This window comes from Euleptes europaea, chromosome 1 (genome assembly GCF_029931775.1).
Source record: "Euleptes europaea isolate rEulEur1 chromosome 1, rEulEur1.hap1, whole genome shotgun sequence".
Taxonomy (NCBI): Eukaryota; Metazoa; Chordata; class Lepidosauria; order Squamata; family Sphaerodactylidae; genus Euleptes; species Euleptes europaea.
Genome location: NC_079312.1, coordinates 26,222,817 through 26,235,866, shown reverse-complemented (window position 1 = coordinate 26,235,866; position 13,050 = coordinate 26,222,817). Strand labels below are relative to the sequence as shown.

Here is a 13,050-nt window from a genome sequence, read left to right as displayed (position 1 = left end):
AGACAATAAGGCAACTTCATGTGTTCATGAGGTACCCTCATTATTACTTCCCATATCCCAGGCTGAACTTTGAAATTGGGTTCCAGGGATTTCACAGCTCCCAGCCTGAGCCTCACTCATTTCTGTCATGGAGGTCTTGTCGTACGTGGGCTTTTACTGCCATCTGACTCTAATGCCAACCCAGCTGCACAAGCAAATGTTTTCAGGGGTGCCAGTGAGGAGGCCATGAGCCATCAGAGATGTGCATATCAGGCCCTTCGGTAATACTGCAGAAGAGTCCAAGGGCAGAAACGGTGAGGACAAGTGATGAGAAACTGCCCAAGCTACTGCAAGAGTATAAAGAAATCCTGCCCCAAGAGATGAAATATATAGGGCCATTCAAGAAGAATATTTTACTGGATTTTAAAATTTGGGGTTTTTAAATTATTTATTGGGGTAGCATTTCTGTGCCACTTTTCTCCCCAAAGGTATCCAAAGTGCCTTGCAGAAATACAGAACGCCCAATTTAAATAAGCAGAACAAACAAAGAAAAAAATACATCCTGGGCCAAGAGCTATTTGGCTCTTTCCCCTCTGTTCAAACTTCTGGTCATGCCCATCAGGCTAAGTATCTGCAAGCAGAGGAGAAAACAAACTCTGCCCAGATGGTACTCAGATGCTGCTAGCCAGCAAACAGGATCTTTCCAATTTCTCTCTCTAGCCAGAGCTTCTGTCTCCTTAACAGGATGTGACTAGCCCAAGGTCACCTGGTGAGTTTCATGGCAGAGCGGGGATTTGAATCTGGGTCTCCCCCATCCTCGGTCAACACTCCAATCACTATACAACACTGGCTTTGTGCAGAAGAGGGGGTTTTGACAGGTGGGGATGAGTAAAGGTATGTTGCAGCAAGCCCCCTTTTCTGCAGAAGTGTCAAAAGGACAGCCGGCTGGCCTGACTGCCCTCAATCTGTTTCCAAACTCTCCCAACCCCCTGACCTCCCCCCCCCGACAATGGATTGAATGCGTTCGGAGCAGGGTGGCGTTGCATCACTTCCATGGTTCCCGGCAGCATCTTGCACACCCTGCTGATGCTCCAGTGTGTGGCAATCCCACGGCAGCTGTTGGCAACAGCTGCTCCACCCCAAAGGTAGTGGAGCCGCATCGTCTGCTCCTCCTGGCAGGGCCTTCTACCCACATTGCACGGGATGCTATTTCTGAGCCCAGGTGACAGGGCCAGGAGGACACCTGTCCTTGGGAACGCTCTTCTTATTCTCTCTCTTTCCATTGGAGCAGTGGGGAGGTAGAGGTGGGGAGTGTAATCTCATTTCCTCCAAGGTTTATCTCCTGCTGTGGCTTCCGTCCTGGGTTTTGCCAGTGGGGGGTTCAGCGTGGGAGCAGAAAGGACATGCCCTGGCAGGCCAGGACAGACAGGCTTACCTGGCCAAGGCTATGCAACCGCTCCTATATTTTTAGGCTTCCTGGATCTGAGGCACGTCCGGCCCCAAGCCCCATCACGGCTATTCTAAGTCATTCCTGAGCTTTTGCCTTTTGCCATGAAGCTTCCCATCTTTTGAATGCAGAATGCCTCTGTATAGCAGCTGCTGGGGAGCACGCACAAGCAGGAGGTTGCCGTTTCAGTCATTCCGTTCATGGGCTTCCTGTAAGCAGCTGGTTAGCTGCTATGTGAACAGGATGCTGGAACTGATGGGCCTTCAGTCTGATCCTGCATGGCTCTGCTTATGTTCTTACGAACCTGATAAATGATGGGCAGCCCTGCTATTTACGGGGCCAGTGTGGCAAAAGAGCATAACATCAGAGGAACTTCTTGCGACCAGAATATAATTAGGCTGACCTGGTCCCACTGTTTCTACACTGATCGCTCACCAGCATGGTGTAGCAGTGCTGCTGAAGGATCTGGGAGACCTGGGTTTGTTTCACCATTCTGACTTGGAAGTTGGCTGGGTGCACTGGTCGCTCTCTCTCAGCCTAACCTACCTCACAGGCTTGTTGTTCTGGAAATATAATCGAGGGAGGGAGAACATTGTTGTAAGCTGGTTTGGGTCTTCATTGTGGGAGAAAAGTGGAATACGTGTATCTAAATGAATAAATTATTTTAATTCTTTGAATTATTCAAATTGTTCAAAATTACTCAACTATTGATCATGATTCTCTCCAGGATCAGAGGAGCATGCCAAATATATTAGGTGCTTGGAACACAGGCAGGATAATGCTACTGCAGTCATCTTGTTTGTGGGCTTCCTAGAGGCACCTGGTTGGCCACGGTGTAAATGGACTGCTGGACTTGATGGACCTTGGCCTGATCCAGCGTGGCCTTTCTTATGTTCTTATAGAATAGGACACTAGTTTCTAATGGCCCCGTGGTGCAGAGGGGTAAGCTGCAGTACTGCAGTCCAAACTCTGCTCACGACTCGAGTTCGATCCCGACAGAAGTCGGTTTCAGGTAGCTGGCTCAAGGTTGACTCAGCCTTCCATCCTTCCGAGGTTGGTAAAATGAGTACCCAGCTTGCTGGGGGTAAAGGGAAGATGACTGCGGAAGGCACTGGCAAACCACCCCGTAAACAAAGTCTGCCTAGTAAATGTCGGGATGTGACGTCACCCCATGGGTCAGGAATGACCTGGTGCTTGCACAGGGGACCTTTACCTTTACTTCTAATGGCCCACACATTGTGAGTCACATTCCTCTACCATATCAAGCCAATGGCAGTGCAGGTTGCTCTGATCCAACACAAAAGATTGGCAAACAGTAGCAGCTCACACTGATGAAGGTGTGGATCCAGATGTGTTTGCACTGTGGTGTTCATCTGGGTCCTTTTGAACTGGCTGCATTTTCTTTTGACGTGGATAGGAACTTGTATCCTTATCCAGGGTGCCCAGTTTGTTACACACAACGAGAGCTGAATAAGGATCCATACTGAACAATAGAGGGCATGTTCAGTGAATCCTTTCTGTTTCTTCTGTCTGCTGCAGCCAAAACAACAGTCTCGTGGCACCTTAAAGACTAGGATAAATTCATTGCAACAAGTGCTTTCATGAGCCATAGGCCATTTTGTCAGATGTGTTACATTCAGTTGGGAGAAAGAGATGTACACAAAGCTACGCACACAAAACAGAGGGCAAGAAAGGAGATTACAAAGGGGCTCCATTTCCCAGGACACGGGTGTGATACCTTATGTTGCAGAGCACCTGATAATGTCAGACGAGTAAGGGATCCACTCAGAATGAATGGGAACCACTCCCAACTATTGATGAACTGATGAAGCAGAATTGCTCGGCATAGCATGCGTTCATAGACTGCTTTTCCGTATATTTCCCTAAACCTCTCCTATTAGAACGGGTGGGAACCACTCCCAACTATTGATGAACTGATGAAGCGGAATTGCTCGGCATAACATGCATTCATAGACTGCTTTTATGTATATTTCCCTAAGCCTTTCCTATTAGGATGGATGGGAACCACTCCCAACTATTGATGAACTGATGAAGCAGAATTACTCAGCATAACATGCATTCATAGACTGCTTTTCTATTTATTTCCCTAAGCCTCTCCTATTAACAATCATGACAGCTAGAAATTTGCTCTTTAAAATGTTTCAAAAAGTGGAATTTGCTACACCAGCATAGTGAAGTGGTTTGAGGGCCAGTCTAGGAGTGTGTGTGTATGTGCGCGCGTGTGCCTGCCTCCATGTGGGCTGAGTTCTAAAAGAACTGTGACTGGCCCAAGGTCACCCAGCAGGCTTAATGTGAAGAAGTAGGGAATCAAACCCAGTTCTCCAGGTTAGAGTCTGCCATGCTTAACCACTACACCACGCTGGCTCTCACACAGACTAGGACAGGGGTCGGCAAACTCATTAGTCACAAGAGCCAAATATCAACAGTACAGCAATTGAGATTTCTTTTGAGAGCCAAATTTCTTAAACTTAAACTATATAGGTAGGTACACTGTTTATTAACGTAATAAACTTTAATTAAAGTTTTAAGTCTTAATTAAACTATAGGTACACTGAATAAAACTTGATATCATACTTAATAGTGATCTTATTTATTGATAAAAATTTAATTGTAAGTCCCTGCCATTTCCCCCTCCCCGTCCGGAGTCCTCGTCTAGAGGCTTGGTCTACCGCCATAAAAGCCTATTGGTAGACCTGGCCTCCGACTGAGTCCCATTGGGAGGCCAGGTCTACCCATTGGCTTTCTTGGCAGTAGACCTGGCCTCCGGAGGCCCTTAGAAGCCAATTGGTAGACCTGACCTCTGAAGGGGGACTTTTTCCCCTCCTCGGAGTCCAGGTCTACCGCCAAGAAAGCCAGTGGGTAGACATGGCCTCCCAATGGGACTCAGCCGGAGGCCAGGTCTACCAAAGGAAGCCCGCCTTGCCCAACAGCTGATAGGCGGGGGGGGGGGCAGGAACCGCTGAGCTGCCCACCCAGCAATCACGCAGCTAGAGGGGAGGGGAGGGGAGGCTTTAGCCTCCCAACCATTGAGGGCAAGGGAAAGGGGGACCCGACCATTCTCCACAGCGTGGGGGGGGGGAGACAGCGCGCCCGCTTGCCCGCTCTCTCTCTCTCAGGCACGCCGGCTCCGCAGTCCAGCTGCCGGAGCGAGCGGGCGCAAGAGTAGGGGCTCCGAACCAAGTTCAGAGAGCCGCACTCAACGGGCCAAAGAGCCGCATGCGGCTCTGGAGCCGCAGTTTTGAGACCCCTGGACTAGGAGACCCAGGTACAAATATCCGCTCTGCCATTAAGCTTGCTGGGTGACCGTGGGCAAGTCGTACTCTCTTTCTCTCTGTCTATCCTACCTCATCCCTAACCTGGATGGCCCAACTTAGCCCAGTCTTGTCAGATTTTGGAAGCTAAACAGGGCCAGCCCTGGTTAGTACTTGGATGTGAGACCACAACGGTAGTCCAGGGGGGTTGCCACGCAGAGGCAAGCAATAGCAAACCACCTCTATTTGTCTCTTGCCTTGAAAACCCTTACGGGGGTCACTATAAGGTTGGTGCAACTTGATGGCACTTTACACACATACGTCCTACCTCCAATTGTTGTTATCAGGATAAAAACAGAAGGGGGGAAGAATGGTGTAGTATGCCGCTTTGGGTGCCCATTGGGGAGAAAACGGGAATGAATAAACAAACACAGCATTGAAAGGCTTAGTATATACAAGTAGAATTATATAAAAATAGCAGTGAAATAATGCAATTATATATTACGTAAGAAGATATGATACGCTCAGATTGCCCCCTCCCTTTTTAAGGTTTGCTTATACTTTTGATCTATAATGTATTTGTTAAAATAATAAGAAGGTATATAGAACCACTTCAGATAATAGTTGATAAATGTCCTATCATAAATATATATGTGTGTATGTTGATTGTTTTATGTTGTTTTTTAAAAAAATAAAATCTATTTAAACAAACTAACGCAGCACCATGATCTTGGGCAGCACATGCAGCCTGCATTGCCGAATGACCCCATCTGAATGAAAAGATCCTAGCGTAAAATTGTTCTGATCTTGTACAACCAAGGGAATGGGGTGGCTGGAAGCAGAGAATGCTGGGAAGTTGCTCCTGGCTTTGGGACCTAACCTCCTCTCTTCCCCTGCAGCTGAAAATTTCCTTCAGTGAGAACCAGCTGGAGAGGACCTTCCAGTACCCATCGGAGGGTTCCCTGCTGGAGGAGTTTGGGCCCCCTGAGGAGTCTGAGCCTTTGGCGACTACCAACCCCCATGGGGATGATGAGGAGGAAGAGGAGGAGCTGCTGATGCTTCATCGTGGCCTCCCTGGCCTCCTGAGGACCAAACCTCTCATCGTGGGTGAGTGCCTGGGAGTCTCTGGAGCTGCTGTGGTGTGTCATTCAGAGAACATTGCCCCCCCCCCAATAGACGCAGACTAAATTTAAGGTCTTTTCATAGATAGTGCAGTCGTAAACAGAGTTACATCCTTCTAAGCCCATTAGTTTTAATGGACTTAGAAGGGTATAACTCTGCGTAAGACTACAAGCATATCTCGGAGATATTGCGGGTTCAGTTCCAGACCACTGCAATAAAGAGAATATTGCAGTAAAGCAAATCACGCAATTATTATTTTTTGTTTCCTAGTGCATATAAAAGTTACGTTTACACTACTCTGTAGTCTATTAAGTGTGCAGTAATATTATGTCTGAAAAATGTACTCTAATAATAATGAAATATTGCGAGAATTATCAAAATGGGACACAAAGACATGAAGTGAGCACGTGCTATTGTTGGAAAAATGACGCCGATAAACTTGCTTAAAAATGCGTTATCTGTGAAGCACAATAAAGCAAAGCACAATAAACCGAGGTATGCCTGTAGTGTTAGAATCTCACTGAATAAAGCTAAGTTGGCAACTGGCTGCCAAAAAGGCAAACAATCATGACTTACTGAGAGGAAAACAGATTAATAGAAGCTCCCCATGAATTACCAGACCAGACTGTGTCTGATAGCAGGTGAGGGTTAAACGTTTGAATGCTCCCCAACATAAAATATTCCCTGCACATACAAAACTAATGTGACAGTGAATGAATGAATGATTTATTATGGTCAAAGACCAGCCCAAAAGTAAATACATTATCAGATATGTTACATGTAAAAAGTTACATAAATTATATTAAAATAAGCAAATAGATGTGTTCAATTAATACCGGGCAACAATAGTCTCTAGCAGCTGCACAGTCTGGCCACTTTATCCATGATCCAAAGCTCATGGTCCGAGAGCAGAAAGGCAATAGACGACTCCTTTGATCTACCTGGAATTTTTGGAAGGCGTAATGAAATCATGTCTAAAATTGCAATTAAAAGGGCAGTGCAAGAAAAGACGCCCAACAGTTTGAACTCCCCACCCCCCAGAGTAGAACATGTAGGTTCCTGGTACGGCACACTATGGTATCACCTTTCCAAGAGTGCAGAGGGTAGGACAACATGATAGTGAACTGTTCTAGGTTGGCCTTTTCCCTGATGGGCTTTTGGGTGGGGGGATCTGAAGAAGCCAAACGCTTTTTCAGATTCTCTGATTCTGTCCTGGGCTGTTTATTTATTTATTTATTTTTGATGCATTCTCCAAAAAATCCAGTAATAGCATCTCAAAGAGTAGGGACCAGTCCATGAAAGCATATGGTAGAGTAAAATTGTTGCTAGTAATTGTTGCTAGACTCCTGTTTATTTTTGCTGCAACCAACTAACACGGATGCCCCGCTAGAATTACTGTCCTATATAGACTGTATGCACGGATGAGGGATTAAAAACAGCCTCAGTTATAAAGGTATGAAAACTAACTCAAATGTAGATCCCTGAAAGCTTCTTGGGGAGGGGGACATGGGAATTGTGCTTGTAAAGCAGAAGCAAACCCATGTCTAGAAGTGTTAGAAATAAAGAGGGTTTTTTTTTTTTTTTTTACAAGCAGGCCCTTACAATGAAGTCCTCAGAACTACCCCCTTATAATCCCACTGAATCCTATAGGCTTAGAAAGGTCTTGGCTAGGGAGAGCAGGGTAGAAAATTGAAATAATAAATAATATATAAAGGTTTAACTCCGGGGTATCAAAGATATGGCCTGCCGAGGTCTTTTGTCCGGCCCGTGAAGCCGAGACAGCCAACCCCCGCTCCCCCTCCCATTCTGGGCTTTGTGGGGCCACAGCACCACGAGAGTCCAGCCAGCTACCCCTCCCCATCCCTCTTTCTATCCCTCTCTTTCTTTCTCTCCTCTCACTTTCTCTTACTCCCTCCTTCTCTCTCCCATTTTTCTCTCCCTCTCCCTTTTTCCTTTTCTTTCTCTTTCTGTCTATTTCTCTTTCCCTTTCTTTCTCCCTTTGTTTCTTTTCTTTCTTTCTCTCTCTCCCTCTTTCTTTCTGTCTCTTTCTCCCACTCTTTCTGGACTGGGGGAGGACTGCGGACTCGTCAGCCAAGGCAGCCTCCCCCCAGTCCAGATCTGGGCTGGCGAGTCCACTGTGGGCTCACCAGCCAAGGTAGCCACCCCCACCCGTTTAAAATTTCAAAAAAATTGATGCAAGGGACCAGAGATACAAACTTTATAGAAGACACAGGCAAAGCCAATTAATGATATTATTTTTTACTTAAAATACAAACATGCTTAAAACAATAACATTCTTACAGTATTTTCTTTTATTTAGCAGCTTTGTTGATTTAAGCATGTTTGTATTTTAAGTAAACAATATTATCATTAAGTGGCTTTACCTCTGTCTTCTGTAAAGTTTGTATCTCTGGTAGCTGACATTAAATTTTACGGTACACATGACCCGGCTTGACCAAGTGACATTTGTGTCATATCCGGCCCTCATAAAAAATGAGTTGGACACCCCTGGTTTAACTGTTTAGGATTTCCACTAGAAGCCAATAGATGGAGCTCCATCTAGAGGCCCATCTTGAGAACTGCATGGATTCCCGGAAATCCTTATTCTTTCTCTCTTCCTTTCCCAGATGAGTCTTGTCGGCGGTAGCCCCACTCATCCTTCTCCATCGCAGGGAAAGATGGAGGACATCTAAGGATACATGTCACCCTTCAAGTCCCTCAGTGGGACCTTCATTTCCTTTCGTCTTCCAGTGACTGCCACACCAAGGAAAGACGCTGGGGCCGTGCCAGACTGGACCGTTTTGCCCATTTTCCTTTGGGCTCACAGCGTTTTCTTTCTTTGGACCGGGAGAAAGCTTGAAATACACCTTCATCAATATTTTTGTTCTAACTCCAGCACTGAAAACAGGACCTCAGAAACCCCCATCCCACATCTCAACTGCAAGGATCCGACTGACATGACAGGCTGCCCCAATCTAGCCTGTTCAAAGAGACGGCATCCACACGGGTTTGACTCAAAGGAAAACTTTTTTTGCTACTCTGATGCAAAAGCAACTTAGAAACAAAGTTGTTGAAACAGCCAGCAAGGCGGAGCACCAAACCTCATGCCTACCTGCCTCCAGTATTGCAGCAAATCCCCAGCCAAGGGCTAATTTCTCCTTGCTGTTACCCAAACACAGCCCACACTGGGCTGAGGGGTGTTTCTAATTCCCAGATCCATTTTTTTGTAAAATCTCTGGGGGTTATCCTTTAGGACTCGTTATGTTTAAATTTTCTAATCGCTGCCATGTTGTGGGGAGGGAGTTGGTGGGGAGGAACTAGCTTGGGGTGGGGGCAATTTTGGTGGCCAACAACCTATCAGTATTGTGAAAGATTTCTACCAAGGATTGGGGAGGTATTTCCAATAGTCTTTTTTAAAAGCCATTCCGAAACAAGGCAATTCCAAATCGTATGGCTGTCCATGTTGTTAAAACAAGTACAGTCGGTATTAAGTCATACGACTGGGCAAACATGGGCAACAAAACCCATGTTTAGAAGCAAGAAAACGGAAGCAGTTACGTGTGTGGATGGTAAACAACAAAGTGGAGTGGAAAAATATGGCTTTCTGTCTTTGCCCTCCCACTTCCTGTCTAGGATTCAGAACTCAAGTAGGATTAGGCAAGTGGACATGGAGGGGAGGGGGGAATTGAACAAATGAGCAGAGGCAGGTTGAATGCTAGAAAATGGACTGATATTTTGGTATACCTTTAAAAAAATTATCAGTCATCTTAAATGAGTGTTTAATATTCTTCACAGCATGGCATTCTGAAGTGGTGGGGGGAGAGAGGGTAATTTTCCAAACATGTCAGAATGCACAGTAGTCACAACAATTTAAAATACTGACATTCAGGACTCTGAGGACTCTCGAACAAGACAGTGCGTTAAACCAATGGAGGGAACAGCTCTGACTCCTCTGCACCGATGACTAAAACCCAGCCACAAGCGAGCAGAATATTGTTCTGGTGTATGGGTAGGGTTGCCAACCTCCAAGTACTAGCAGGAGATCTCCTGCTATTTACAACTGATCTCCAGCTGGTAGAGATCAGTTCCTCTGGAGAAAATGGCCATTAGACTTTATGGCATTGAAGTCCCTCCCCAAACCCCGCCCTCCTCAGGCTCCGCCCCAAAACCTCCCACTGGTGGTGAATAAGGGCCTGGCAACCCTATGTATGGGTCATGTAGAGCAATTATTTCTCTCAACTGAGGGCAGTAACCAGCTTGGTTATTTTAAAAACCAGGCAAGGAAACAAATGGTCCAAAGGGAAACAAAATCTTTAATAATTTTTACAACCCCAGCCAGAACACATGGTGCTTTTTGTCAGACATCCTCACTCAATCCCTCTGCTGGGGCCAGGGCCCTGACAACCACCCCTCCATGCTACCTGTCATAGTCTGCGTGTGACTCTCTGAATTCTGCTGAAAACACACATAACCATGCTGGAAACATCCATCTCGGAAGTCCCCCACATATGAAATGTATGTGTCTTGTGGAAAACTTGTGTTCAGTGGCTTGTGGGGAAAGGGTGTGACCAATCTTTGAGAGAGGATGCAGACTGAGAGGACAGAGGAGTTATGAATGTGTGAGAGAAGAGAATTGTGACTGTAGGAGCACCATTGTTTAGTGAAACTGTGGGAAAGAGTGTGAGCTGAGCAAGCAGAAGCATGAATGAGTGGATGAAGGAAGCGCAGAGGGGAAGGAACGAGGAAAATGGCGTGTTTCTTCTCTCGCCCTTCCTTGCTAATTTATCTTGTTACCTGTGCACAGTTTTTATTATTCCCCTTTTTTTTTGCACTGCGGGAACAGCCATACCTAGAGCCCATGAACAAGTCAGCGAGTGAATGACTGGGCATGGCAGACATCTCTTCCTCTGCAGGGGGAGAATAGAGCCTTGCCTGGTCAGTGTATGTGAGGTGAGGGCTGAAGCAGCTGTGTCCAGCCATTTCCATCAGTGTTTTTATATGTATTATTATTATTATTAACAATAAATCAGAATGATGTTGCACGTTGATTCATCCCATCTGCTGTGATCTGTCAGCCATGATAGTCAAACGGACTTCCATGTACACAGGCAATATACCTTTGAATTTCAGATGCTGTGGGGAAAACAGCAGAAGGTCCTTGCGTTCACAATGTCGCCTGCCCAACTTCTAGAGGAATCTGTACTCACTGTTGGAAAACAAACGTATGAACTTTGGTTAATTGGCAAAAGAAATAATTAGGCATGCAAAAAGAGAATTGGGAAGCAGGTTGCTAAAAACATCAAGACAAACAATAAACATTTATTTAAACATATCTGGAGCAGGAAACTGGCCAGAGAAGCAGTTAGGCCTTTGGATGACCAAGGAGTGAAGGGATGATTGCTAAAGGATGATGAGGAGATGGCAGAGAAGCTCAATGGATTTTCTGCTTCTGTGTTCACTGCAGAAAGTGTGGGGCATGTACCCATGTCACAGCCACTATTTTCAGGAATAGAGTCTGAAGAACTGTGTCAAATAAGTCTCCAGGTCCTGATGGCATACACCCGAGAGTTCTTAGGGAACTCAAATGTGAGATTGTTGATCTACTAACCCATATATGTAACTTATCACTAAATTCAGCTCTGTACCAGGAGACTGGAGAGTAGCAAATGTTACACCATTTTTTTAAAGGATCTAGAGGGGAACTAGGAAATTACAGGCCAGTTAGTCTAATGTCTGCCCCAGGCAAATTAGTAGAAACTTTAATCAAACATAGAATTATTAGGCACATAAGAGAAACAAAGCCTGCTGAGGGAAAATCAGCATGACTTCTGCAAAGTCCTGCCTCACCAACCTTTTGGACATCTTTGAGAAAGTAAGATTGAAGACAACAGTGACTCGGTAGACATTATATACTTGGACTTTCAAAAGCCTTCCAATTGGTCATTTTAGAGCTGCACTGTTGGTTTTGCTACCTTTATTTTTGATGGCTACATAATGGCTAAAAATACAAATGGCTAGAAATATAAACAGCAAGCTTTTCCCACCATGGAGATGCAATGATAGGAGGAAATGTTTCTTTCATATTTCTTTACACTATGGGAGGAAACATATTGTATGGATGTGACCATTTCAGTTAATGTAACCTGGTCAAGTGAGCATCTAGCTTCATAAAGTAAATTGCCTTAATTCTGAAAATTTCCTGTACAGCCCTTTTCTTATGCATTAAGGGGGAACAGTAATCTGTCGTAGTTCCTGGGAAGGCCGACAGATCTATAAATCTCTAAAGGAAAGGGATTTGGTAGGCCTGGGCTGCAGATAACTACATTGGCCCAAAACAAAATCCAAACATACACCATGTACATAAGACAATGTGCAAACTCTCCAGTTTTGGACAATGCACAAGGCAGCACTGGAAGGCTACAGTCGAACATTTCAGAGTAAAATATTGTCGAAGGCTTTCACGGTCAGAGTTCATTGGTTCTTGTGGGTTATCCGGGCTGTGTAACCGTGGTCTTGGTATTTTCTTTCCTGACGTTTCACCAGCAGCTGTGGCAGGCATCTTCAGAGGAGTAACACTGAAGGACAGTGTCAGAGTAAGCCCGCTGAATAAAATATGTTACTTCCCAGTAAACATGCAGAAATACGTAGCAGCTCAGGCTGTGTCGGCCTCATCTTGCTAAAACAAACCTAACATTTGTGTGAACACATGAAGCTGCCTCCTACTAGAATCAGACCCTGGATCCATCAAAGTCAGTATTGTCTGCTCAGATCGGCAGCGGCTCTCCAGGGTCTCAGGTAGAGACACCCAAAGAGAAGGATATAAAACTATTAAGATACGTATTCCTGTATTTATGCTGAAGAACTGCGACTCTGCTCTGGCAATTACAATAAATGGCCTCAACCAGGCCGGCGGGCTCAAGATGATTGAACCCATACTGTGGAAGAGCTAAAACTCCATGGAGATAAACGGTCGGGAGTAGCGTAACACACACCTCCCGGCCTTCTGGTACTTTCAGTCTAAAATCAAACCGGCTTTTTATTTTACTTTCACGTGCAGGACCTTTCACCATACCAAGGCCTGAGGCATCTACAGAGAACAGCAGCCGAGCATTTCCCCCGAGCGCCGGAAACTCAAGCTACGTGACACTCTAGCCTTTCACTCCTCTATAATAAAGCCCTGGCTCTCCTTGAGGGAAGACTCTCAAGCGTGTCCGCTTCCTGTCTCTATGG

At 45.6% G+C, this 13,050-nt stretch overlaps 1 protein-coding gene across 1 annotated transcript in view; it reads left to right on the top strand.

Annotated features, from left to right (window-relative positions):
- PPP1R18 (protein phosphatase 1 regulatory subunit 18) overlaps window positions 1-8,611 on the top strand; it is a 45,910-nt gene extending 37,299 nt beyond the window's left edge. The window contains exons 2-3 of the mRNA XM_056866710.1: window positions 5,598-5,805; window positions 8,448-8,611. Coding sequence (XP_056722688.1) covers window positions 5,598-5,805; window positions 8,448-8,467 — 228 coding nt within the window. The 3' untranslated portion in view covers window positions 8,468-8,611. The remainder of the gene's footprint in view (window positions 1-5,597; window positions 5,806-8,447) is intronic.
- The last annotated feature ends 4,439 nt before the right edge of the window (window positions 8,612-13,050 follow it).